Raw genomic sequence first — 26,858 nt, 5'->3', positions numbered from 1 at the left:
GTGTGTAGACCAGAGAGGATAGAACAACTCACAGAGATGCTAATCTGTCCTCATAAACATTTTACAGACCAGTTTGTATCAAGTGGTTTTGAGGTATGCAATAGCATCAAAGCCGACATTTTAGGTTAAATACCTATATGTGGAATTACTGGGTCAAATAATATGAACATAATTACTGGTAATGTTGCCAAACTGATGTTTCAACTAACACTTCTGAGGACATTTTCCTTAATCATATCATCATCACATTCACAAATCCTGGACATTATTAACCTAACGGATAAGGGATATTCATTGTTTTAAAGTCCCTGATTTCTGTGGGTCTCTTTAAAAAGTTTCATCTTTCTTATTTATTATAAAAGCAATGAGTATTTATTCCAGAGAAATAAAAAAAATCAGAATATCAAAAACATCCATAATTCTATCTTCCAACCTGATGCATGTTTTCCATGTTTATCATGGCATAATCTACAAACAATCATACTTATTTCTGTGAATTTTTACAAATGCATGCAGTCATGAAACTACCACAAAAGTTAAGATAGAGAATAGTTTCATCATAACAAAAATTTCCTTCCTGCTGCTTTGTTGCCGGCCTCCCTCTCAACTCCAAGCTCCTAGAGACCACTGATCTAGTCTTTACTATACTTTTGCCCTTTGTGGAATGTCATAAAATGAAATTAAAATGTATGTAGAATTTTGAGTCTGGCTTCTTTCACTTAGAGTAAAGATCTATCCATGTAGATGTGGGTGTCAGTAGTTATTCCTTTTTATTGCTGAGTACAATTCAATTATGTGGATCTACCAAAGTTTGTTAATTCATTTTTCAGGTGAGGGATAATCGAGTTTTTTACACTTTTGCATAATTACAAATAAACTTTCATGAATATTTACATGCAGATTTTTGTGTGAACATACATAATTATTTCAAGTGGATAAAAAACTTATAGCAAGCTTGCTGTGTCATGTGGTAAGCATATGTTTAAATTTATAAGAAATTTCCAAACTCTTTTCTAATGTGACTTTTCATTCCCACCAGCAATAAGTAAGAGTTTCAATTGCTCTGTATCCTTCTCAGACCTTAGCATTGTAGATGCATGTTAAGTTTTTAAAAATGGACAAACTCTTTTGCATAAAGGTTATACCATTTAACATTCCCACCAGCAGTGCACAAGAGTTTCAGTTTTTCCAAATCTTTGTCAGTACTTGGTATGGGTAATCTATTTTAATTTTAATTTTAGCTGTTCTAATAAATACATAATGGCATCTCACTGTAGTTTTAGTTTACATTTCCTTAAAGATGAATTATGTTGAGTGTATTTTTATGTGCTTATTTGACATCCATGTATCATCTTTTTGCCCATTTTAAACATTTAATTGGTTGTTCTGCAATTATTGAATTTTGAGTGTTCTTTATAAATTCTGGATACAGGATCTTTTTGTTTTTTGAGACAGAGTCTTACTCTGTCACCCAGGCTGGAGTGCAATGGCGCAATCTCAGCTCACTGCAAACTCCGCCTCCCGGGTTCAAGTGATTCTCCTGCCTCAGCCTCCCGAGTAGCTGGGATTACAGGTGCCCACCACCATGCCCGGCTATTTTTTTTTTTTTTTTTTTTAGTAGAGATGGGGTTTCACCATGTTGGCCAGGCTGGTCTCAAACTCCTGACCTCAGGTGATCCACCCGCCAGGGCCTCCCAAAGTGCTGGGATTACAGGTGTGAGCCACCGTGCCTGGCCTGGATACAGGGTCTTCAGCAGCTGTGTGACTAACAAATATTAAGCCCCAATCTATGGTTTGCCTTTCAATGCTCTTAATGGTACCTTTTGAAGAACAGAAGTTCTTCATTTTGATGAAGTTCAAATCATTAAGCATTTATGTTATGTAGATTGTGCTTTTGGTGTGATATCTAAATCTTTAATCTTTGCCTACACCAAGATCACACAGATTTTCTCCCATGTTTTCTTGCAGAAGTTTTATGGTTTTAGATGTTTATGAAAAGCCAATGATCTGTTTGGAGTTTTTGTATAAAGAGTGAGGAATGGCTCAGATTCATTTTTTTAAGTATGGATATCTAATTGTTGTTGTAGCTTTTTTTTTAGTCTTTTCTCCATTGAACTGTGTTGTACTTTTGTAGAAAATCAATAGACTGTAAATGTGCAAGCCTAGTTTTGGCTCTCTAGTTTTCCATTGGGCTTTATGCTTATTCTTTCTCCAATAACACAAAATTGTGTTATTATTTCTATACCTTTTAAAATATTTCTAAATCATTGCCCTATGGGACAAAATATACATCTTTAATTATTCAGTATCTACTTTCAAATAATACTGCACTGCTTCACATGTTGTACAGGATCTTCTAACAGCGTACTCCTAATTCTTCCCTCTTGTATTTTGTGCAATTGTTGTCATATAGTTTACTTTTAAATTTGTATAAACATATAATACATTGATAAAGTATTTTCGCTTGAGACAAGGGATTGACAAACTAAATGAGATAGTGGGACTGTAATGAATGAGAAACAGATGTTTATTGTGATCATCTGTTGATATTCTGAATTTGTTTGTCCAGCAATTATCCTATCCTAATTTGGTGGAGAGAGGAGCCTGTGAACTGCAGCTCTCAGGTAACTTACAATCTGATTGAAGACGCTGTATCACATATTCTTCAGTTAAATGCTGCTTAGACCAGTTGGCTTGAATTGGTCCTTTTTATTTCTCTATGTTTTTTTTTTGGCCTTAATAACCTGGATGGAGAAAAAAAACATGCAGTCTGAGATGCAGTCGATGAGTGGCCCCTCCACTGTTTGCAGTCACTATGGCCTTCCGAAGTGTATGTATCATCTTCTCATAAAATTATTTTGTTCCCACCCTTCTAATACATTGGTCTGCCTTGGATCATACTCCCGAAGTGAATATCTGACCTGAGAAATACACTCCCACTTAGCAAGGTCACATACGCATATTTCTCAAATCTTGGCCTCCACTCTTACAGAGATAGCAGGCAGTGCAACCAACACTGAGACCTGGGGAAGAGCACCAAGTAGTGGCAGGACACGGGTAGGAGGGTGTGGTGGAAGGTCAAGAGTAGGGGTTTACATGGACTTAACTGCACTGGACTATGGTAGGTGTAGGCGTGGTGGGACTGGCTAGGGAAATGTGTCCTCAAAGTATTTATTGTCTGTCTACTTTCAAAGACATTAGTCAGAATGACTTTTCCGACTCTGGGCAAGCTTTCTGCTTTAGACTTGTAGTATAAATAAGGAGCTCTTTGTTGGGCTCTGTGGGCACAACAATATGCTCCTCTGCCTTGAAAAGCCCATGTTCTCTTAACTGTGTATCTAGAATACATGTTTCCTAAGAGGGAGGTTCCTCAGTTCTGTGAGATGAACGTGTACTAAATATCAGTGTCTTCCACTCCATATCCTGTTCAATGGCTCCAGTCCAGCTTTCTGATAGAAAACAAAAAATATCACCCCCTTGGAGAGTTGACTTTGTTCCATGCAGTTCCCACCTTTATGGTGCTATGAACTCCAGATGTCAGCTGTAGTTTTTCTCCATTTTTTGACAGTGTGAAGAATGTAAGTCGAACCTTATCTCCTTCCTTACATTTCATTGTGTCCTCGTTTCTAACCACCAGTACTTCCATTTTCCCAGTGTTGTCACTTAGGTCAAATAATACGTTTTTCTTCTTTTCTGTTACCTGTAAAAGAAAATCAACACCCAGCCTCTGATAATCTGATTAAGGAATGCCACATCAGTCACACATCAGACATGCCAGAAGAAGGCTCTAAAAAGAAATACAGTTGATTCTTGAACAACACAGATTTTACCTGCACAGGTCCATTTATATGGGAATTTTCCTCTGTCTCTGCCACCCCAAGATGGCAAGACCAACCCTCCTCTTCCTCCTCAGTCTACTTAACATCAAGACAATGAGGATGAAGAACTTTATGATGATCTACTTCCACTTAATGAATAGTTAGTATATTTTCTTTTTTATAATTTTATTAATAACATTTTTCTCTAGCTTACTTTTTAAGAATATAGTATATAATATGTATAACACAAAAATGTGTGTTCAGTGACTGCTTATGTTATCCGTGAGTCTTCTGATCAAAAGTAGGCTATTAAGCAGTTAAGTTTTTGGGGAGTCAAAAATTATATGCAGATTATCAACTGCTCAGGGTCAGCAGCCTTAATCCCTACATTGTTCAAGGGACAACTTGAAAAAATGTTTCTGCTTTGAAACTAGCAGGTATATATCTAATAGATGTTAGCAAGTTCACACAGAGGAGGCAGACGTGTCTTACTTAGAACATGTTGTCTCCTAATGCCCATCTTTCCAGTCCTAAATTCCCTTCCTTTAGGAGGAGGCCAGGGTGGCCCATAGAAGCAACAACTGCTGGATAGAGAAGGTGGAGCTTCCCCAGGGCCAGTAGCCAGATTAGTCAGGGGAAAAAAGAAGACCCTGGGTTGGAAGAGAGCTATTTATTCTATTCTTTTATTTTTTGAAATGGAGTTTCGCTCTTTCACCCAGGCTGGAGTGCGATGGCGCAATCTTGGCTCACTGCAACCTCCAACCCGCTGGGTTCAAGCAATTCTCCTGCCTCAGCCTCCTGAGTAGCTGGGATTATAGGTGTCCGCCAATACACCTGGCTAATTTTCGTATTTTTACTAGAGACAGGTTTTGCCATGTTGGCCAGGATGATCTGGAACTCCTCAACTAAGGTGATCCATGCGCCTTGGCCTCCCAAAGTGCTAGGATTACAGGCATGAGCTGCCGCGCCCAGCCTGAAGAGAGCTATTTAAAACAAGTCCAGGAGAGACATGAGGTAATGATGCAAGACCCAGCCAAGAGTCTACTAAGTAATCAAAGACAGGAAATAATTCACAATCAAGTCTAGATCCAAAGGGAACAGGAGGTTGGTCAGTTATTTAGGAGATTGATTGTATTTTAGGTTTAATTTTATGGACTAAATCAATATATATTAGTGGATAGCTGGCCAGATTGAAAGCTGAAAACTGGGATAAAGAACATGACCTTCCTATCCAAGGTCATTTTACACTTGAGTTTTCCAGGAGGACTGGAGAGTCTTCCTATCAATTCCTTCTGAAACTAACCCAGGGCAGCAGAAGTTATTCTGAGGCTCTGAATGCAGGGGCAGCAGGTTCCCTCTCTATGGTTCTTTAGGTCCTGCCCTAGACCAGAAAAAGTCATCCCACAAGGCTAGTTCCCTGAGGCTCAGAATCATAATAAATACTTTATTATTTCTCACTTCTAATAAGTCTCCTCGAGGAGCGCCTCTGCCCCGTGGCCCTGTCTGGGAAGTGAGGAGCGCCTCTGCCCGGCCGCCGTGCAACCTTCCAAGTGTGAAGTGACAGCTTTGTGTGTGATCTTTTCTGTCTTCCCCAAGTTCGCATTTTTGACATTAAAGTTTACTTTTTAATTAAAAAAAAAAAAAGTCTCCTCAAGCTAACTCTTTCTTCTGTTTTCTTTATTTAATCACAGTTCTTTAATCCTGTCTTGCGTATTGGTTTTTCAGGTCAATTAATCTGGTTTATTACTCAACTACACTTACTTTGCATTCACAACAATAGTCACTTAAAATAAAGATAATCACAACTGTAGTCACTTAAAATAAAGATAATATGTACAAAGTACAAAAATAATGCAGAAATAAAAATTATGTGAATGAACTAATTCCTTTTTCAGAGGCTACTGGGATAAGAATAAGTTGAAATAGGATCGTGACATTTTTGACAATAAAAACAATTTTTGAGTTTTTGTATGAATTTTGGCATGTTAACTCTGCAGTTCTTTAGAACTTTGTATTTTTTTATTTTGTCTATATAGAAAGACATTAAAACCATTTCTAAAGTTTCTTTAAGATCAGATGGGAAATATGTTATTCTTACTAATCAATATGAAATTAGATATGAAAACTTACCTTCTGGACTACAAACAAACCATTCACAATTGTTCCAAGGGGCTGAGTTTGAAGCGTGTTGATCTTCGGGGTTTCACCAGCTTTTCTGATAATGTTCAGTGGGACATTAACCTTTTGGTCAGATTCAGCATCTAACACACGTGAGGCACTATTTACCTCTAAGAAACCACTGTGCTGATAATATCTTGATATTATAATTATTCTCTTTGGAATGAATTTATCTTTCAGCAGTGTATTAAAAACTTTTACAAAGAAGAATTCCTTTTCTGTAGCCACTGTAGCATGAAACATCTCCTGCTTGCCTTCTTGGGTCTCAAACGTGAAGGGCTTCTTTGCTTTCAGTACCATAACTGGCAAACAGCCTTTCTGAAACCCTTCTCTGATAGATTCCTGCTGGGCCACCATCTGTTTCTGTTCAGGCTGAAGACAAGAGAAGAAAGATATCAGCTGTGAGTCAAAAAGGTACTATTGAAAGGACCTTACTTCACCCACAGTGCTAAACCTCAGAAAGCCAGCAGAAGATAGGTGGAATCAAGGGAAGAGATACAGAGGGGATACGAAGAGAGTTGAGGCCTAGAATGATCCAGATAGAACAGAGAGTGCAGAAGGAAGATTTCAACTCCTGTATTCAGGTAAGACGGTGTAACACGTTTTGGAGGTAGGATCCCTGAAACCAAATCCTTGCTTTGCCATGTGCTTCATCATAAAGACTTCATCAGATTTCTGAAATACTGCTAAGCCTTGGGGTAAATCTGATAAATCTGATTCCATCTTCTATCGATTCCATTTGGGCATGTGTCCTTGTTTCTCTATCCAAAACTGTCCTAAACGTTCATTTTACTCTGGTATAAAAGTGAGGGAGCTCAGTGACCAGCACAGGGCTCCCCAAATTCCTAGGGAGCATTGTACATAACAAAATGCAGATTACATTTAATGTGAGTTAAGGGGGAGACCTAGTTCAGAGATCTTATGAGTGAGTTAAAGGAGAAATTTAAAAGGAGAATTAATACTACATTTATGGATTTACCCTTAAATAATGAATTATGCACTAAGGTTTATATTTAAAAAGTACATCTTATTATTTGAAATTATAAAAAAAGAAATAATTTAAATATCTAAAAAATAGATTTGGTTAAATAAAATATGGTATAGTCACAAAAAGATTACTATGCAAACATTAAAAATGCTTTAGAGAAATATGATAAACTGTTATAACTGATTCAATATAGGGAAAGGTCCTAAACAGATAAACAATCTGTTTCTTATTGGATAAATAAGCAGTTAAAGCACACACACAAACACACTAGAGAGATATTTACCAACATCAATATATTTTTTTCCTAGAAGATACAATTATAGATAATTTTATTCTCTTCTCTGTGTTTTTTATTTTTCTGAATTAACAGAGATAAGATACCTCTTTTTGGTTTGTTTTGGGAGAAAATACTACTTTTTAAAAGCCACTTGCCATTTAGAACCAAAGGGAAATACAGGGCAAAACAAACAGAGGCATAAAAAGCCAAGTGTAGGAGTCTCCAAAGTGTGTCTCTGATGTGACCTGGAGCTTGGGCCAGTGGAGCTTGGGCCAGTAAGGGGCCCTGATGGGCAGCATAACTGACTGCATTTGGATCAATGCAGGGAAAGGTCAGCTCCACTGAGGTCCACTACAAAAGTCCTTCTCTTTGGTCCATGTATCTTTATTTGGGTCTTCCAGACTGAATAATGCATATTTTCATTACTGATGAGGGAATCACACCATTTATACTTGAACCTTGTTTTCCTGAAAAATCCAGAAGTTTCTGGGCCAAACCCAGAGGAAATGGTTCCTCTAGACAAAGAGAATGAAGTATATATCATCAGTTTCTAGAGCTCACACAGGTATAAAATAATGTAATACCTGCTTCATAGGAAATGAAACTGCATGTGTGGCGGATTCTGTGCTGGGCCTTTCTAACGTTGTCTGCCGCTCCCTCAGGACTAAACTAATCATTCTCACCAATGACACTCTCCAGCCACTACTCTCTCAGCTAAATGGGGCCACCTCATCTTGCCCATGCAGGTGTATAAAGGGCTTTTTTACATTACTTTTAAAAAAGCAATTTGCTGTCAAGAACCAAGCAGAAAACAAACAGAGGCATGCCAGGCCGAGTGTCAGAGTCTGTGAATTGGATCTCTGATGTGACCCAGAGCCTGGGCCTGTACAAACCACAGACTCCCTCACAAATCTTGGGAGCCCTGAAAGACATTCTCAGCTCCCGAGCTCCCTGTAGGGTAGGCCAAGGCCTCTATTGCAACTACATTGGACTTGACATTCTTCCTCTTCTTCTCCTTTCACTTCCTCACAGATATTAATTCTGAAAGTGCTCTAAAATAGACTTCCTGTAAACAACGGTCTATCTCAGAGTTTTCTTCTTATAGAATCCAAAACATAACGAAGTGTTAATGTGTCCAGAACCTGGCAGAGATTAGAAACTCAACAGGTGTTTAATCTGATGAATCAAAGGTAGTTCCTGTTTTTGTGACTCAGAATGCTTTTCATGCTGTGGCCTTGCTTCCCTTATTTGCATGCTATGAGATAAAGAACAGAGAACAATATGGGAAATGACAGTGGCAGTGATGCTCTTACAAGGACAAAGACCACTCCACTCTCCTCATCCTACCTTAGCATGAGGAGAGACTTTTGGTGCAGCACGTTGCTTTGCGACATCATTTCTGATGGCTGCAGATGCAGCAGGACTCATTTCAGCTTGACTTAGTGGCTTTGGTTTTGTTACCGATTTGTATTGCTTATCAACTGATTAAAAAATGAAAGACATGGCCAATAAGCATATAAACATATGAGCAGTGCACATTTTCAAATGTCACCAGGAATAAATACTAAAACCATATTAAGATATCTTCAAGAACAGCTAATTTTTCTTAAAAAAAAAAAATCTTATTTTAAAATGAAAGAAACTGGACCTGGCACAGACACCAGTAATCCCAGCACTTTGGGAAGCCAAGGCTGGAGGATCGCTTGAGGCCAGGGGTTTGAGACCAGCTTAGTCAACATAGGGAGATCCTATCTTTACAAAAAAATTTTCAAAATTAGCCAGGTGTAATGGCACATGTTTTTAGTCCCAGCTACTTGGGAGGCTGAGGCAGGAGGATAACTTAAGCCCAGGAGTTCAAAGCTGCAGAGAGTCATGATTGCACCACTGCACTCCAGCTTGGATGACACAGTGAGACCCTGTCTGTCTCAAAAAAAAAGACAAGAAACAATAACTATGAAGTAGTAGTCGTCTTAAATTGGTATAACACTTTGGAAAATGGTTTGGGATGCTATTTATTAAAATTCAATATCTACTTATCTTAACATCCAGTAATACCATTCACAGGTGTACAGTCAAGAGAAACACACATACAAATACAAACATACAAAGATAAGTATATAAGGCTTATAATGTACATAAATATTCATAGCAGCATTATTCATAATGGCCTCCAATGACTAAAATAACAATAAAAAATATACCAATTCTCTCTCTCTCTATATATATGTATATCAGTTTATGTGTATATGTAATTATCAATTAAATGGAATCTTATGTAGTAGTGAAAATGAATAAACTGCTGCTATGAAACAAGGGCTGATTTCTTTTTTTTTTTTTGAGATGGAGTCTCACTCCGTCACCCAAGCTGGAGTGCAGTGGCACAATCTTGGCTCACTGCAACCTCCGCCTCCTGGGTTCAAGTGATTCTCCTGCCTCAGCCTCTTGAGTAGCTGGGATTACAGGCTCATGCCACCACGCCTGACTAATTTTTGTATTTTTTTAGTAAAGACGGGGTTTCACCATGTTGGTAAGGCTGGTCTTGAACTCCTCACCTCGTGATGCGCCCACCTCAGCCTCCCAAAGTGTTGGGATTACAGGCGTGAGCCATCGCGCCTGGCCACAGATTTCTAATTATGTTCTACAAGGCCTTGCATTTTCCTTCTATCGAGGGGAACCCATCCTGCCCTCTGAAGATTCTCTGTACTCCAGCCATACTGGCCTTCTTTCAGTCCTCAAGCAAGTCAACACCTGCTGTCATAGGGATTTTCACACAGTGTTCCCTCTGACTGAAGGTACCTTTAACTCCTATGCATTTTTCACAGCTTAGTGCAAGTCACTTCCCCATGGAACCCGCTTTGACCAACACCAACTCTAACTCCTGGCTTATGTTAACGCTCCTTTGACACATGCTGCTGAAGAACCATCTTCCTTTCCATCAGAACATTTGTCTCAGTTAATTACATTCATTAATTTGCCTGTAAGAAAAATATCTACTTTCCCTTTAGAGTATAAACTGTACAAAATTTGGATTTGTTTTTAATACCTTGTTTTATCATAAGAACCTAAAAGCTTTCCTTGTACCTATTAGCAATTCAATGGATATTTACTGAATGGATGAAGAAATGGATGGATGGGTGGCATGTTGGCTCCTCACTAATGCCTACAAAATGCAGTCGTATACTCTGGCTGGGCCCCTCCACGTCTATGGTCAGGTTATATTTTATCGTGAAAAGCCAACTCCTACTCCTGATTTTTAAAAAGACCATGTAACAAGATGGCCATGTTTGATGACTTAAGGCACTCTCAAGCAGAAGAGGGCCTGGGAAATTATTAGATGTTATTTCTGATAGAATTTGAACAATTCTGGACTGAAATAGCAAGGCAATCACTTTGATTTTACTAAAAAGAGAAATGATTTAATTATTAGAGCTAAGAGTAGAATGAACTGTCTTATGAGGTAGTAGGTACTCTGTCATTACCTTTCAAAGATCAGAAAGTGGTTGACTGTCTGACAGGGATATTGTAGCAGGATCTCTGCACTAGGAAGAAGTTAAACTAACCTTCCAATGGTAAGTTAGTTCCATGAAATTGGTTTCAGAAAGGTATGCAGATAAAGTCTCTCTTCTATGTTCACAGCATCGGAGAGAAAACAGCATCAAGGGAGGCCGAAGGAATCAACCTACCATTCTACCACATCACATCAGCCATATTTCATTTCACACACTGTGGTACCAATGCAATATTTGTGGACAAGCTTGTCTGCCGATTATAAATCTCTCATTTGCCTTAATAATCAGGTGCACATTGTTACTGATTATTTCATTTATCATTTTCAGCATTTTATTTTAATCTTGCAGGACTTTTGTGGACTTTGATCACATTTTCTCTTAGCTTCCTTTTTCCACGCTTATGTGTCCTTATATTTTCTCATCTTGCTTCATACAAAAGCTTCTCCTGTCTACTAATTATTGCCTCTGTCTTCATTAAAGATTCTCCAGGTATCTTCTACTTTCCATGAGGTGAGCTCATGAGTAGAATAGCATATAGCACTCTACATGCAGACATGCACTGGCAATGGAGAAGGATCACTTAACCAAGAATGACAGATTAGCTGTTCAAAAAATAAAACAAAAACTGTTTTCCTAAAATAATAGAAATAGCATGGACACACAAAAATTTCCTACATTCAAAAGCGGCCTAAGTATGTCCGTGGATAGAATTTTAGAGCTATGAAGGAACTTTATTGCCTTCTTGTATAGCATGCAAGAAGCATACTTTGTGTTTTGTTGTTGTTGTTGTTTGAGACAGGGTCTCACTGTTGTTGCCCAGGCAGGAGTGCAGAGGCGTGATCTCAGCTCACTGCAACCTCTCCCTCCCAGGTTCAAGTGATTCTCGTGCCTCAGCCTCCCAAGTAGCTGGCATTACAGATGCCCGCCACCATGCCTGGCTAATTTTTGTATTTTTAGTAGAGACAAAGTTTCACCATGTTGGCCAGGCTGATCTCGAACTCCTGAACTCAAGTGATCCACCCGCCTTGGCCTCCCAAAGTGCTGGGATTAAAGGTGTGAGCCACTGCGCCTGGCCCAAAAGCATACTTTGAATCCTACAACTATTACATTTGGAGACTCTCATTTGGGAGAGTCCTTAGATAATCTACTCCTGAGTTTCCGAGCTAGTCCCAAACTGGATCTTTTTTAGCTAAGCAGAATAACAAAATCCCAGAATCATTAGAATAGCAAAATGGGGAGAAGATTGTAGAAAGGGAAATTTTGTGCTATCCTGGTCAAAGAGTAGAATTAATTCTTGATTTATTGCCAAAATAAAAGATATTTCTAAATATCTCAGCCTATGTTTGCCAATATGCCTAGATTCCTGGCTCATCCCAGATAAGAAAAACACAGGGCAATGTTTTGGTTGGTTACTTGGAAGTAACATGTGTAGTTACTGCCATCTAAGGGCCATCTCTAAGAACTACACCTTCTAACTTAAAGCCTGGGAAAACCACCACTCCTTTCTCTTTAGTGCCTTAGAAACTACCTAAGAGTTTATATCTGTATAGAATTATGAACGTACATAGTACCACTTATGTGGCTTCATTTAGCCTTCCTATAACTCATGTGTGAGAAGCCATGTCACCCTTGTTGTATACCCACAAATGCTACTAAAAGCTATCATAATTTTTGCTGTTACGGTTGTACTTTGAATCCTAAAACTGTTGCATTTGGAGACTTTCATTTTGGAGAGTCCTTGAGTGATATGCTCCTCTGTTAGCTCCTTTTTGTTCTTCAGACATAAAGCTGGGACATATCAATTGTTCTTAGTAAACAAAATCAGGAATTTAAACTAAATGTAGATAATTCAGATGGAGATGAGTGATTTATTGAATAATGTAAAAAAAAATCTGTGTTGTGGGTAATTTATACTGTCACCTGTACTGGAGATAGAGAGGAAAGAAAATCCCTGAAGGAGGATTCTCCCTCCCTGAAGAAAGAGGAGATCATCGCCTAAAGAAGGATAGTCTGGGACCACAGAAAGCTGGGGACAAGGAGAAGAATAGACAGACTGTGTGAAGGAAAAAAGGTGCTCAATATCCTGGTTTACAGTTTTCCAATGCAATAATTTATACTTTCAAGACTTCAGTAGAATGTGACAGCATTACATACTGTGTAAATGGAGTTGGGAGAAGTTAACTTGGAAATTCTACATCCATATTCACTGCAATTGAACTGGAGACAAAGATGGGCAAGGAGAAAAGATGTTAAATGGAAGTGGTAACCCTAAGGCTGGAAGAAGAGCTGCAAACAAAGGCTGGAATGGATTTGTGGAATTTGTAACAAACACTTCCTAGAAGCGATTCTCAGTAAAAGGGGGCAAAGAGACAGGTGCACTAAGTTAGCAAACAAATTCCAACAATGTGCACTGGGGGGTCATATCCCAGGGATGCCATGAAAGGAAAGGCCCAGGCTTGGCAGAAAAAGGGACGGGGCAGGTGTGGAACTCCCTCATTACCTTTCTCCTTCTCTTCCTGAAGACGTTTTGCCAAAAGCATATAATTCAACTTCTGAAAAATACGAATGGTCTTCATCACTGCAGACACCGCCCCAGCATTTTGAATCATCAAGTTAGCTACTTGTATTCTGTTTGCAGTATGTAGTTTGCCTGTGGCGATATTAAACTCGTCTGAAAGAAAGAACTTAAACCTATCCAGTTCCTCATCAGTGATGTTATCCAGGCCTGTTAGCAAGAGTATCTCCTTGTATTTACTCTCCATCTGACAACTTTGGGATCAGCCTATAAGGAATCCAAAACATGTAAGATTACACCACCAAAAGTGATTCTACATTCAAAATAAAGCAAGGTGAGCTATTAATATTTTTTAAAGAAAAATAAAATATTTGCAGTAGTAAAAGAGATTTGAGTAGGACATAGGTAAGAACTTCTTAAGCAAGGTGATCATTATTCCTGGAAAAGACATCTTCAGAAAGTACACAACACCTCTGGAATTCTCAGAAAACAAGATACATTAGCTGGGCGCGGTACCTCACGCCTGTAATAATCCCAGCACTTTGGAAGGCCAAGGTGGGCGGATCACCTGAGGTCAGGAGTTTGAGACCAGACTGGCCAATATGGCAAAACCCCATCTCTACTAAAAGTACAAAAATTAGCCGAGCATGGTGGTGGGCACCTGTAATCCCAACTACTCAGGAGGCTGAGGCAGGAGAATTGTTTGAACCTGGGAGGTGGAGGTTGCAGTGAGCCAAGATCGCGCCATTGCACTCCAGCCTGGGCAACAGGAGCGAAACTTCATCTCAAAACAACGACAACAACAACAAAAAGGAAACAGGATACATTTTCCTGTTATTTTTAAAATAGATTTATCGAGGCATAACTGGCATACAACATGGTGCATACACTGAAAGTATACAATCTGATAAATTTTGGCATATACATATACCTGATGAAGTGCAATTAATCAATCTGTTCTTTCATGGATCATGCTTTCAGTGTCTTATTTAAGAAATCTTTTCCAATCTCAAGATTAGAAGATTTTATGTTTTCCTGTAAGAATTTTACGGTTTGATCATTTCACATTTGGGTGTATGTACTGTTTTGAGTTAATTTGTATATGATATAAGTGATGATTCAAAGTTCATTTATTTTTCATATGAATATGAATTTTCCCAGAATCATATGTTAAAAAGACTGTCATTTTTAATGATTTTTTTTTACCTTTGCAAAAAATCAGTTGTCCAAATATGAGTGAGTCTATTTCTGGATTCTTTATTCTGTCCATCAATCTATTTTTGTAACTTGTTGCCAAAATCACGTTGTAGTAATATAGTTGTTTATGTATAGTATCCAAAATAATACACAAAACATTATAAATAGTAATTCAACAGTTTATAACTATAAGATTAATATACAGAAATGCATTCCTTTATTTTAGCACCACTCTGAGAGAAAAAAATTACATAAAAAAGTAATTTCCAATAGCAACAAAACTACAAAGTACATAAGAACATCTAATACAATATATTTAAGAGTTTTAAAGGGAACCTTATAAAACTTTATTGGGAGATTTAAAAGACCTACTTAAGTGGGTGTATGTCTGATATTTTAAATGGGAAGATTTGATAAAACGAAGACAGCAGTGTTGTCAAATTAATTTATAAACTGCTATCCAAAATCTCAAAGGGTTTTTCATAGAATTTATCAGAATGATCCTAAAACCTAAATGAAAAAAATAAAGACAAAAACCTGCAAAACAAGTTGAATATGTTTATCAGGATGTACTATCCCTACTACTAGGTATCAATACTTACTACAAATGTATAATTATTAAATCAGTATGGCAGTGGCGTAGAAAAAAATGAACTAATAAATAGAGTGTGGAAACAGGACCACATGTAAATTAAAGCTTGGTATATAATCAAAGTGGCATTAAAAATCACAAAGAAAGAATGGCCAACTATAAAAAGTGTTCAGACAAATGACAATACACAGGGAATGATATATTCAGCCTTTCTCTTATATCATACACAAAATATATATCTGGTTGGATTAATTATCTAAATAGAATAGTAATGATGTTGAATAAAACACAGAATTTCTCAATACATTGAAGTAGAAGGAGGTTCCTTAAATAAGGCACAAAAAGGACAAGCCAGAAAAAAAAAAAATTTGTCAAATGTGATTGCATGCATATTCTCAATTTCTTTGTAGGAAACACACACATCCGTGCACACACACACACACTAAACAAAGTGATTATACAAGGCAAAAACTGGGCAGATACCTGCTATATATATATATATGGCTATACCTGCTATATATATATATAGAGAGAGAGAGAGCTAATAGAGGTTTTGCTTTTGGAATACATGGAGAACCATGTATCAATAAGAAAACAATAAACAGTCTATTTGAAAAGTGTGCAAAAGATGTGAATGAGCAATTTGCTCAAATATCCAATAAACATAAAAAAGATGTTTGACATTATTAGCAATTAATGACTTCCAGAGCAGCAACATATAAAGTGGAAGAAATAAGCCAAAGAACAGGAAAAGATGTTTATGAGCTGAAAATAACTGATCGTGAATTTTAGGGAAGCTTGAATACCCCCATCAGTAGAGTCAATGTTAATAAATTCTAAACTATCACTGTTAATGGCCTTATAATGTTTTTTCCTATATGTTGGTAAGCGCTGGATAAACTCTACTTATACATGTAGAGTTCATGAGTGAAAATTAAAACTATTATCAGGACCATTTTCAAAATAAGGAATACATTAAAAATATTTGCAATGATAAAGCCATCCGAATGCCCCCATCCTACTGATGAAAGCAAGGAAGGACACTACCTTTGTTGAATATCTACTGTGACAATCAGCTTGGCATGATTCCTACTTTTCTACTTGTCCATAAGAAGCTAATCTTCCTATAACCCTCTTATATAATAACAATCACATTTTAATCACATTTTATATGATTGACTCAGTGTTTTCTCTGAAGTTATGTTGCCTTATAAATGAAAAACTTGCATTTTACTTCATAATATCTGTTAACTTAAAAAATGCTTGTATTTGCTATTGGCATAAAAGTCAGCCTTACAAATAGGCTGATAGACAAACCCCAAAGGAAGCCGAAGCTTAAGGAACACCAGCTCAGAGACACCAGAGGACATGGCTAAAGTGAATAAAAGAGAAATGAACCCATCCTTTCAGAGCTGATGTCCATGTTTGCAGGTTCAGGTTCTCAGAGGTGTGCACAGCATGGCTGGCCTTTCCTCAGTTGTCTTTTTCAGCAGAGAAACGGTTAAGTCTCTCGTCTCTAACCCAGCTCCTCTATGGTGCTTACCTCCTGATCCCTGGGGCGATCAGCAAACCGGGTCTGCCACCTTCTTTTCAGAGAGCTTAACTAGCAGAGGACTCAGGAGAGCATGCCCAAATAACCTAGGTGACTTTCAAAGCTACAAAGACTCTGACACTTCTGGACGGATTCACATGTACCTCTAATAAACACTTCCCTTCACCCCCAGGCCCAGTGTGGGTAGGAGTGACAACTGGAGCTCTAATTGGCTGAGCTGGTTTGGGTTCTCACTAGCAGCCACAGAAGAAAATGTCTATAGAAACTTGTATCTGAGTCATGCCACATAGGAACTACACTGATTGGAAACAGAAAGTGGCCTGGAAACTGTAAAAAATGACCGCAGATGACTTCTTGATACACTTTGTGACTAAGGGGCCTGGTGATGACATTTTTCTGGTATAAACAAGCACACTGATCTCAGAGGGTATCTAAAAGTGTTGCCAGTAGGACAGTGCAGGTTCTTGTCTTCAAAGCATAAGAGAATCTGAAAATGAGACCAAAGCGGAAGTATAGACATTTTATTGTGGAGCAAAACCAACGACACCCTCAAGGGAGGAGTGCAGGCACTCAAAGATTGAGTCACAGGCAATGTGGTTCACGTACTATATGAATAAGCACAATGAAGGTATGGAGTACTCTGTAATCAAGGGGAGGGGTTTTCTGGGAAATGGGCGGGCAATTCCCGGAATCAGGGTGCCACCATTTTCTTGACTAAAGATGGTTAATCCGGAACTGTCATGGCGTCAGGTGCATGATGGGAGTGGGAATTTCCCCATGGAAGTTTTATGATATTAAGGGCATAATGAAGCTAAGGGTCAGCAGTCAGCCAAGTTTTCGACCATCTTGGCTTTAACCAGTTGCGGCCAGTTTCTTCTGTGTTACATTCTCATCTGTGCCTAAGTAGGAAGTTTGCAATCTGTCTTCATTGTCACAGGCTGTTGTAACAGTTCCTATCTACTAGTGGGGCAATCCCTCTGCTAACCTTTTTGACCGCATTTTTATTGCTTCTAGCCACCTGCAAGTAATCATGCCTCATTCCCTCACTGACTGCTTGCCTCAAAAGCATATATACAGTCTTTCTTCCTAACCCAGGCTCCTAACCCTAAATTCAGAGCTTGAGGGCTTGATTCTAGTCAGCAATTTACTTGAGGTTTTCCTTTCTTATTCATTGAATTAACAATTATGCACTGAACATCTAATATGATGTATTAGATTCTGAGAGTATAAAAGTTAATAAGACAAAGTTCCAGATGTTGAGCGGCTCTGCCAAGTCATGGAAACAGACATGTGATTTAATAATCACAATAGGACATGATGATAAGTGTTATAATTAAAGCATGCTCAAGATGCTCAAGGAGCAGAGGAAGAGCACCTAACCATGCCCAGGTAATCCGCCCAGAGCTGCAGGACCTCCTTCACTTTCTACTGCAAGGCTTGTTTCTACACTTTTGCCAGCTTTCAGCTCAAATAGCACCTTATCTGTGGGGCTTCTCTGACCAGCATGTTCTCTACCTCTTCCCCACATTATCTTTTCCCACACGTGTTACTGACCATCATCTGACATATGGTATATGTCATTTGTTTGTTTAGTCTCTGCCTCATGCTCCTAAAATGTAAGGCACATGAGGGAAGAGATTTCTGCCCACTGGCTCACTGCATCCACTTCACCTGACACAGTGCCAGGCACAGAGAAGGTGTTCAGAAAATATTTGTTGAATGAGTGAATGCATGAATGAGTGGATCACACAAGGCGAAAGAACACCAAAGAGAACAATATGTAAGAATTAAAAAGATGTGAAGTGTATGAATTTGGTAACCTACTGAGTAAGCGAGAGAAAGCTCCCTGTTGAGGAAGAACCCAACAAGCACCAACCCCAGAGAGGCGTACTGATTTGAGGCTTCAGGTCCTGTAAAAGGTGAGTTAAGTGATTAAGCTGGGAAGTGGTCTCAATGAGGAGCAGGTACACTGCTGCACCTGGGGCAGAGAGACAAGTACTCATCGTCCAGCTTTGTTTTACCAAGAAATTTAATCAGAGAGATACCCAACTTGGTGACACAAGACACAGAAGGGAAAGGAGGCAACTGTGCTGAAAAAGGAGGTTTGTTAACAGTCTCATGGAGAAAAGTGGGATCCCCAAGCCCTTTCCTCCCTGACTTCTAGAGTACTGACAGCAAGGTTTATGCCGTAAGCAGAAGACTGGAGGCTCCTACTGTAGCAACTGGCCCAAGAGGGGAAAAACTCTCACCGTTACTGACATTTTGAGTTTTCCAATACAAAGACTCAGGCCCTTTCGTGCTAATCCTATAATTAAACTAACTCATAAATAAACCAGGCCAACGCAAAAAGAATTCAAGTCAGTTTTGTGCGTATACATGTATGGACATTTCTTTCTTAAATATGAGTAAACAGATATAAATAACATTCAGAAAAGCCTCCAACTTAAAAAAAAAAAAAACAGAAAACAAATCAGAAGAAGGAACTTAAGGACAAAGCAGAGGGTAGAAGAAGAAATATATATGGTCATCAGAGAGATAAGAAAAGACATTGCATCCATGAAACAAAAAGACAGTGCTAATACTTGTAAAAAATGAACAAATTACAGAAGAGATTTTATAAATATATTTTCTAAATGTGATAGCAGAAAAGTTTTAAAGCTAATAGAGTGATAAAGCTGAAGAGCTCTTTCTAAAAGTATACCTAGAAAAGAATAAAATGGAAAAACAGGAGAGAAAAGATAAGAAATATACAGGTTTATGCCCCGATGAATAATAACCAGCTAATAAGCATTTAAACAAGAGCGAATGGAGAAAAAAGCAAGTTATCAAATAAATATCGAATTTGATGAATGAGAAAGAACACACACAAAAGCATGTCACTTTGCATTTTTTTCCAGTTTTTTTCTTTTTAGTAGACTTTATTTTTTAAAGCAGTTTTAGGCTCACAGTAAAATTGAGCTGAAGGCACAGGTTTCCATATACCCCTTTCCCTCACACATGCACAGCCTCCCCATTATCAACATTCCCACCAGGGTGGACTGAGCATGACACATCATTATCACCCAGACTCCAGAGTTGCCACTAGGGTACACTTGGTGTTGTACATTCTGTGGGTTTGGACAAATGTATAATGAGTATCCACCCTCACAGTATCATACAGGGTGGTTTCACTGCCCTAAAATCCTCTGTTCTCTGTCTAGTCATCTCTCTCCCGACAAATCCTGGCAACCACTGATCTTTTTACTGTCTCCATAGTTTTGCTGTTTCCGGAATTTCATATAGTTGAAGTCATACAGTATATAGCCTTTTCAGATTGTCTTCTTTCACTTGGTGATCTGCATTTAAGATTCCTCCATGGTTTTTCATGGCTTGATGGCTCATTTCTTTTTAGCACTAAAAAATATTCCATTGTCTCCATTTATCTGTTTATCCATTCACCTACTGAAGAACACGTTGGTTGCTTCCAAGTTTTGGCAATTATGAATAAACCTTCTATAAATATCTGTGTGCATGTTTTTATGTGGGCTTAATTTTTCAACTTTGGGTAAATATCAAGGAATGCAATTGCTGTGTTGTATAATAAGATATAATAAGAGTATGTTTAGTCTTGTAAGAAACCACTAATTGGTTTTTAATACAATGATTTGGTCAAGAAATGTTTATGAGCAAACGAAAGGTATCTAATAAGTACTGCATTGAATAGTTTTAAGAATAAGGAGAAAATCTATGACTCTGAAGACTTTCATATCTTGTCCATAGATTTCTTAAAAAGGTATACTTTAGAAATACATCATATAAAGAATTGTTCAGACTTGTTTAGTGATGCCTCAATTTCAGAACTTTTGTAAAGAAATCACAAGTAAAAGCAAACACCTCAATGCAATTAAACGCCAATTTTAAAAAATGTATCCTTTAAACAGTGGTTTCCAAACTTTAGCACGCATTAGAATTTCCTGGGGGAAGCTTGTGAAAAATACGGATTTTAGGCCTCACCCCCAGCATTTCTGACATGTTCCTGGGTGATTCTGATGCTGTTGGTCTTGACACAACACTTAGAGAACCACTGCTTTAATATCTAATCTCTGGCATTTAAACTAATAAGCAATGTCCATATGCCTTTGCATTTTCTAATAGTAAATAAACAAAAGAACAGTTCTGATATGCCTTCAACAAACTTTAAATCTGCAGACTCTTGAAATGTTTTACTTAAGTGGAATAGAACCTATAACTTATTCATCTTGGCTCACAGTGATTCCCATGAGTTCAAAAGACAGAGCCACAGGACAGTCTAATACTAGATAATCTATGACTTCATGAAAGCATTTGTTCACAAAATACATAACTATTAGGGTACAGGGACCTTGCTTTTATCTTCTCCATGCATCTTCTCTACAGAAAATTCAATAAGAAATTATGAAGATTTTTATACTCATAATGATAACTCAACTTATCATGAATGTACACATAAATATCACAGTGAATCATCATACTCAAGACTCAGATTCAGGAACTTCATCATCAGGGCAACAGTAATATTCCACAAAAGATATTTGCCCCCCTTCATTCTAATAATATACTATAATGAAAGAAATCCTGTTATTTGTGTGAATAAAATACCTTACAAGATAGGACTAACGTCTTTGTAAAGGGTATTAGCAAAGAAATAAAATCTGTTGACCTGGGTCTGATTACAATGAAATGCTTGCATCACATAAAAATCTTTGGAAGTCAAATTGCAAACTTTCTAAATTTTCAAAAGTAGATAACCTGAAATAATGCTTGTCAGGAGACATGATAATCTGTAGGACCTCAGTCGTCACATCCAATCTGGGAAATGCTTCAGAGCCCCTCTGACTGCAGAATAATTTTATTAATAACATTGGTGCTGCAGAAGTCAAAATCCAGAGGCTCCTCAGGCTCTTGAGTATTGATTTTGCAGACTGTCACCATTCGTCTTTCTTCCAAAAATAGCATCCAAGGGTTACCATAACCTTGGTAACACATTCAAAGTGCAGTTAAAATCCCTGGCATAGGACTTGATCCAAAAATAAAAGGACAATTAAGTTAACTTTAAAAAAAGTAAAAGGACAATTAAGTTAACTTTAAAAAAAGTAAAAGGACAATTAAGTTAACTTTAAAAAAAGTAAACAGACTCTTCCTGACATGTAAACTCTTAAAATACTCCAGCCTTTGCAGTGTGGCCCAGATGCTAGAGAGCCCTTCCCAGCCAAGTCCCTGGGGAAGTAAGCTCCAGCTCCCTGAAAACAGGAGGCAGTGAAGCACTCTTAATTTTTGTTTTCAATTTCATTGATTTCAGCTCTAATTTTTTAAAACTGTATTTTCTTATGCTTACTTTGCAGTTAATTTACCCTTATTCTTCTAGTTTCCTAATGTGGGAGCTTAGATGATTGATTTTTAGGTCTTTCTTTTTTTCTAGCCACATGCTTTTAAAATTACAAAACACCAAGGAGAGAGAAGATCCTAAAAGCTTCCTGAGAAAGAATAGATCATATCTGAGGATTAGGAATAAGAATAGAATTGGCATTCTTGACAACAACACTAGAAGCTAGAAGAGAGTGGAGCAATTCCTTTAACATTTGAGGAAAACAATTTTCAGCCTAGTCTTCTATACCTAGCTGATAATTATAATAATCACATGTACATGTAAGGAAGGAACAAAATTATTCAGGAATCTCCATGTCTCAGTTTGTTTGGGCCTCTATAACAAAAATACTATAGACTAAGTGACTTATAAACAACAATTTATATACACATTTATTTCTCACAATTCTGGAGGCTGGGAAGTCCAAGATCAAGGTACCAACATATTCAGTACCTGGTGAAGACTTGCTTCCTGGTTCACAGACAGCCATCTTTTTTCTTTTCTTTCTCTCTTTCTTTTTTTTAAAGGCAAGGTCTTGCCATGTTGCCAAAGCTGGACCCTAAGTCCTGGACAGCAGGTGTGCACCACCACACCTAGAAAGATGATGGCTTTTTGCTGTGTCCTCACATGGCAGAAGAGATGAAAGTGCTCCCTGGGCACTATCCCACGTAGTATAAGAGCACTAATCCTATTCACGAAGCCCATACCCTCAAGATCTAATCGCCTCCCCAAAGCCCCACCTCCTAATATCATCACATTAGGGGTTAGGATTTTAACATATGAATTTTGGGGGTAACACAAACATTCAGTCCACAAGGATGATGTCACCCCAGGATAATGGTGACCAGAAGCCCTTGAACCTTGACTTGTACACAGCTAGACTGAAACTTGTTCAAAACAGGCGAACGGAAAGCTCAAAAAAGAATATTTCCTAAGGAAAAAGTGTGTGAGATATACGTGTAAGTTTTGCAGGTAGTGGGTGGTTGCAGAGAAATTACCTGAATTTATTTTGAGAGAAATTTTACTATTTTGGATCTTTTAAAAGAATTAGCAATAAGCATGTCAAGATGGAACAAATTATTAAAGATATGTCACTGACTTCAGAAAAAAATAAAGATGCATAAAGAAGGAATCTAAACATACTACATGGCTTAACTATTAGTTTTATTTAGATAGTTATGGTAATGTAAAACACCAAACAGTGATTTAATCAACAATTGTGAAATGACCATATTGGGAAAGTGGGAAGAGAGACGATGTACATGTATTTGTAAGATGTAGGGTTCCAACAATGTAAGAAAAGAGGTGTAAGAAAACTAAATTTGTATCTTCTATTGCAGCAAATCAATAGATAATGGAGTGGCTAAAATTGAAAACTAGGAATGTAACAATATTACGAAAAATTTAAAAATGTTGCCTTGAGTGAGTGGGAATTGGGAGTGGTAAGGTATGAGGCAGGGGACTACTCTTTATTATCATCCTTGTAATATTATTGAATTTCAATCAATAGTAATATATTAACTGAATGAAAATAAATTTAAAACATAAATAGCTCTACTAAATGCTCATTGAAGTATCTTCCTATTCTAAGGATTTATATTCTATACCATTTAGCTCTACTAAATTTTAGCTCTACTAAATACTCACCAAAGTATCTTCCTATTCTAAGGATCTATATTCTATACTATCCTAAGGATCTACATTCTACACCATTAATCCAAATATGACCTATGATAAAATATAATAATATTTCAGAAATAGAATTCTTTACTTCCAGCTAAATGAATTTGGAAAAGTCCAATTAGAGAAAAACAATAGCACTTGGACTAGTCCTATTAGAAGGAATAAGAGTTTTAACATGTGGAAATACAAAAAGTGGAATTCTAGGCCAATGGAATTGAATAGTCAATATTTATGGACCACCTATATATAACCAATCATTGATGCATTCTCTAGAGTCTCTAATTGCCTCTGGCACACAGAGCTAACCTTTACCACTCAGCCAGTAAGCCAATAAGTGAGAGATCTTTTTCACAGGCTATCTCATGTAACCCTACCATTCTATGTGGCAAATATATTAATTGAAACCCATAAGTGAGGGAACAGAATTTAAAGAAGTTAAGTCCTTTGCTCAAGGGTACCCTGCTAGTATGTGGTAGAGTCAGAATTTAAACCTGGTTATTTTCTAAAATTCCAATTCTCTTTCCATCACTCTGCCCTGCTTTTTGGCATATTTGTACATACTTTATATATTCTATATAATGTGATCAAATGAAAAAACCCTGGAGAGGCAGGGCCTTCCCTCCTCCAAGCCCACTTATTTCTGGTTCTCGCTCACCACATCCTTCCCTTCTCCTTTCACACAGCTCAAAACACAGCTAGACTTCCTACTGGAGAGAAAGCAACAATCTTGAACTGTTCAAGATTCCTACTGCAAACAACATAAGCTTCCCTTGATAGTTTAAGGAGACAGAAACTTTATTAAAAATATTAAACCCAGGCCAGGCACGGTGGCTCATGCCTGTAATTCTAGCACTTTGGGAGGCCAAGGCGGGGGAATCGCTTGAAGCCAGGAGTTCAAGTCCAGCCTGAGCAAAAAACAGCGACCTTATCTCTCCAAAGAATTTTAAAAATTAGCAGGGCTTGGTGACACATGCCTGTAGTCCCAATTACTTGGGAGCTTGAGGCAGGAGGATCACTTGATTGTCTAGGAGTTTGAGGCTGCAGTGAGTGGTGATCAAACCACTGCACTCCAGCCTGAGTGACAGAGCAAAACCCTGTCTGAAATACACACACACACACACACACACACACACACACATACAGACACACACACACATCCCTCAGAGATCACTGGAGAGTCTGAAGGACTGAAGGAACAAGGTCAAGACTAAACTCACAGAAAAAACAAAAATGTGTTTCCCACACCTTCTCCCTCCACCCACATACACACATACCAAACCAGGCAACAAAACTATTCTGGATAAGTTCACTGTTTCTGCTCCCTAAACATATAATGCCAAGACCTGACTACACTGCAATTGCTAAATCTACAGAACAAATGCCACCTCCGTATGTACTTCGCAATTGCTGCTATTGCCTAAAACCCAGATGTCTGAAGCCAGCCGCATCAGCAAGATGGAAACTCCATGGAGAGCCAGGTTCTCATGTTGATGACTTCTAAATCAAGCCTCCCTTGGAAGCATCTGACAGGGCAAGCCTAGGTCACCTGTGTCCATCTGGGCTGCAAGAAAAAAAAAATGAGAATCTGACTCCTGTCTTCTGAGTTGGGGACGTGAGAATTATTATATGTGAATTATTTAAAAGGTTCTGGGAAGGCACAAATGTGACACATGGCCACTAAAAACTCATTCAAGAGAGATAAGGATTCCAGAATTATTCCCATATTTCTGGCTCAGGAAAGTAGGTGAATGATAGTGTCATTACAGAGACAGGGAGCACCCAAGGAGGAGTAGGTCAAAGTAAGTAAGGAAAATGTGGGTTTAGCGGTGGAGGTGTTGCGTTTGAGGTGCCCAAGAGATATGTAAATGGAGATGTTTAATTGAATATATGAGCCTGGAGCTTAGACGAAAGGTCAGAACTCCAGACAGTAACGTGGGCAGCATCCAAATACAGATGGCAGCTGATGCTGCAGAACAGGATGAGACTGTCAGGAGAGGCCATCATGAAGGAGAAGGGGGCAGGCCTCCAAGCCACGCAGAGCTCAGACAGCAAGTGGTTGGGCTAAAGAGGAAGAGTCAACAAGGAAGACTTACAAAGAAAGGTCAGAGCAGTAGAGTAAAGAAGCCAGACCTGGTGGAGTGCTGGAAGGCAAGGCAAAGAGTATTTCAAGGAAGATGGCACTCGGTGACGTAGTGTGTACTTGAGTATCGCTAAGAGAGTAGATCTTAAATGTTCTAACACACACACACTATGTGAGGTGGCAGACATGTTTATTAACTTTATCATTTCATAATGTACACAAATATCAAAACATCACGTTGTATACTGTAAATATACAATTTTTATTTGTTGATTGTACCTCAATAAAGCTGGTGGTGGAGTGTGAGGGGAAAGAAGGATAGGGCTCAGATCTAGCAAATCCTGTTTCAGATCTAGGAAACATCCAACAGATAATTATTTGCTTCCACCAGATTTTACTCATCATTCTATGATGTTTAATTTGGTTTGCTCTACTTATATTTGATATCAATGTACTGAAACAGGGAGCAGGTAAAAAGGCAACAAGGGTGAGGCAAAAATATTAATAAAAGCCAGAGAATAGATCCTAAAGCTCTTCCAGCTTCTGAACCACCTATCTTTGTCCTCATTGTCAGTGTCTCTCCTCTTTCCACCTCATAAACATGGATGCTTTGTTTGTGACATGAGGCTGCCTCTGTTTTCCTGTTGGCCAGCTCATCAGAGCGCTCTGGGGCAAGGCCCTTCCTGGCCTCCCTCTGCCCACATACACTAGGCTCCAGGTGAATCTGCAGATACCTCGCCCTCTGCTTCATCCTCCTCCCCCATCTGGCTAATTCTTACTCACCCCCAGGTCCTTCTTTATATCTCACTTTCTCCAAAATTATATTCAAATCCTGCAAGCCCAAGTCTGAGTTAAGTGCTCCTGTGGTTTATTTTCCCATCATCTCCAGGACTTTCCATCACAGCAATAAAGTGGAAAGAAGTAAACTCACAGGCTTGGGCACCACACTCGTGCAAGTTAAAATCCCTGCTCCACCAACCTGTGTGGCCTTGAGCAAGTCTCTTAGTCTATTGAAGGCTGTCAGTCCCTAATCCTAGAAGGTGTTGTGAAAATTAAGAGTTTACACGTTTAAAACACTAAGCAAAG

General features: G+C 38.3%; 1 protein-coding gene and 1 pseudogene across 13 annotated transcripts in view; both read right to left on the bottom strand.

Annotated features, from left to right (window-relative positions):
* Positions 1-2,509: 2,509 nt before the first annotated feature.
* The window catches only part of AIM2 (absent in melanoma 2), a 110,045-nt gene continuing 85,696 nt past the window's right edge, over positions 2,510-26,858 (bottom strand). For 7 of the 13 annotated variants that reach the window (XM_055112817.2, XM_055112813.2, XM_055112819.2 and 4 more), the window contains 5 exons: positions 13,271-13,552; positions 8,609-8,742; positions 5,949-6,368; positions 3,512-3,700; positions 2,510-2,744 (listed from right to left, as the gene is read on the bottom strand). In XM_055112817.2, coding sequence (XP_054968792.1) covers positions 2,718-2,744; positions 3,512-3,700; positions 5,949-6,368; positions 8,609-8,742; positions 13,271-13,532 — 1,032 coding nt within the window. In that variant the 5' untranslated portion in view covers positions 13,533-13,552 and the 3' untranslated portion in view covers positions 2,510-2,717. Of the gene's footprint in view, positions 2,745-3,511; positions 3,701-5,948; positions 6,369-8,608; positions 8,743-13,270; positions 13,553-14,216; positions 14,316-14,491; positions 14,572-16,617; positions 16,893-25,089; positions 25,254-26,858 lie in introns of those variants that run through there. The other 6 variants (XM_055112828.2, XM_055112832.2, XM_003820978.6 and 3 more) reach the window with 6 other exon arrangements.
* Positions 21,117-21,755, bottom strand: LOC100977594 (cell cycle checkpoint protein RAD1-like; annotated as a pseudogene).

This window comes from Pan paniscus, chromosome 1 (genome assembly GCF_029289425.2).
Source record: "Pan paniscus chromosome 1, NHGRI_mPanPan1-v2.0_pri, whole genome shotgun sequence".
NCBI classification, from domain to species: Eukaryota; Metazoa; Chordata; class Mammalia; order Primates; family Hominidae; genus Pan; species Pan paniscus.
The sequence above is the reverse complement of the archived record's forward strand: the minus strand, read 5'-3'. Positions and strand labels throughout refer to the sequence as shown.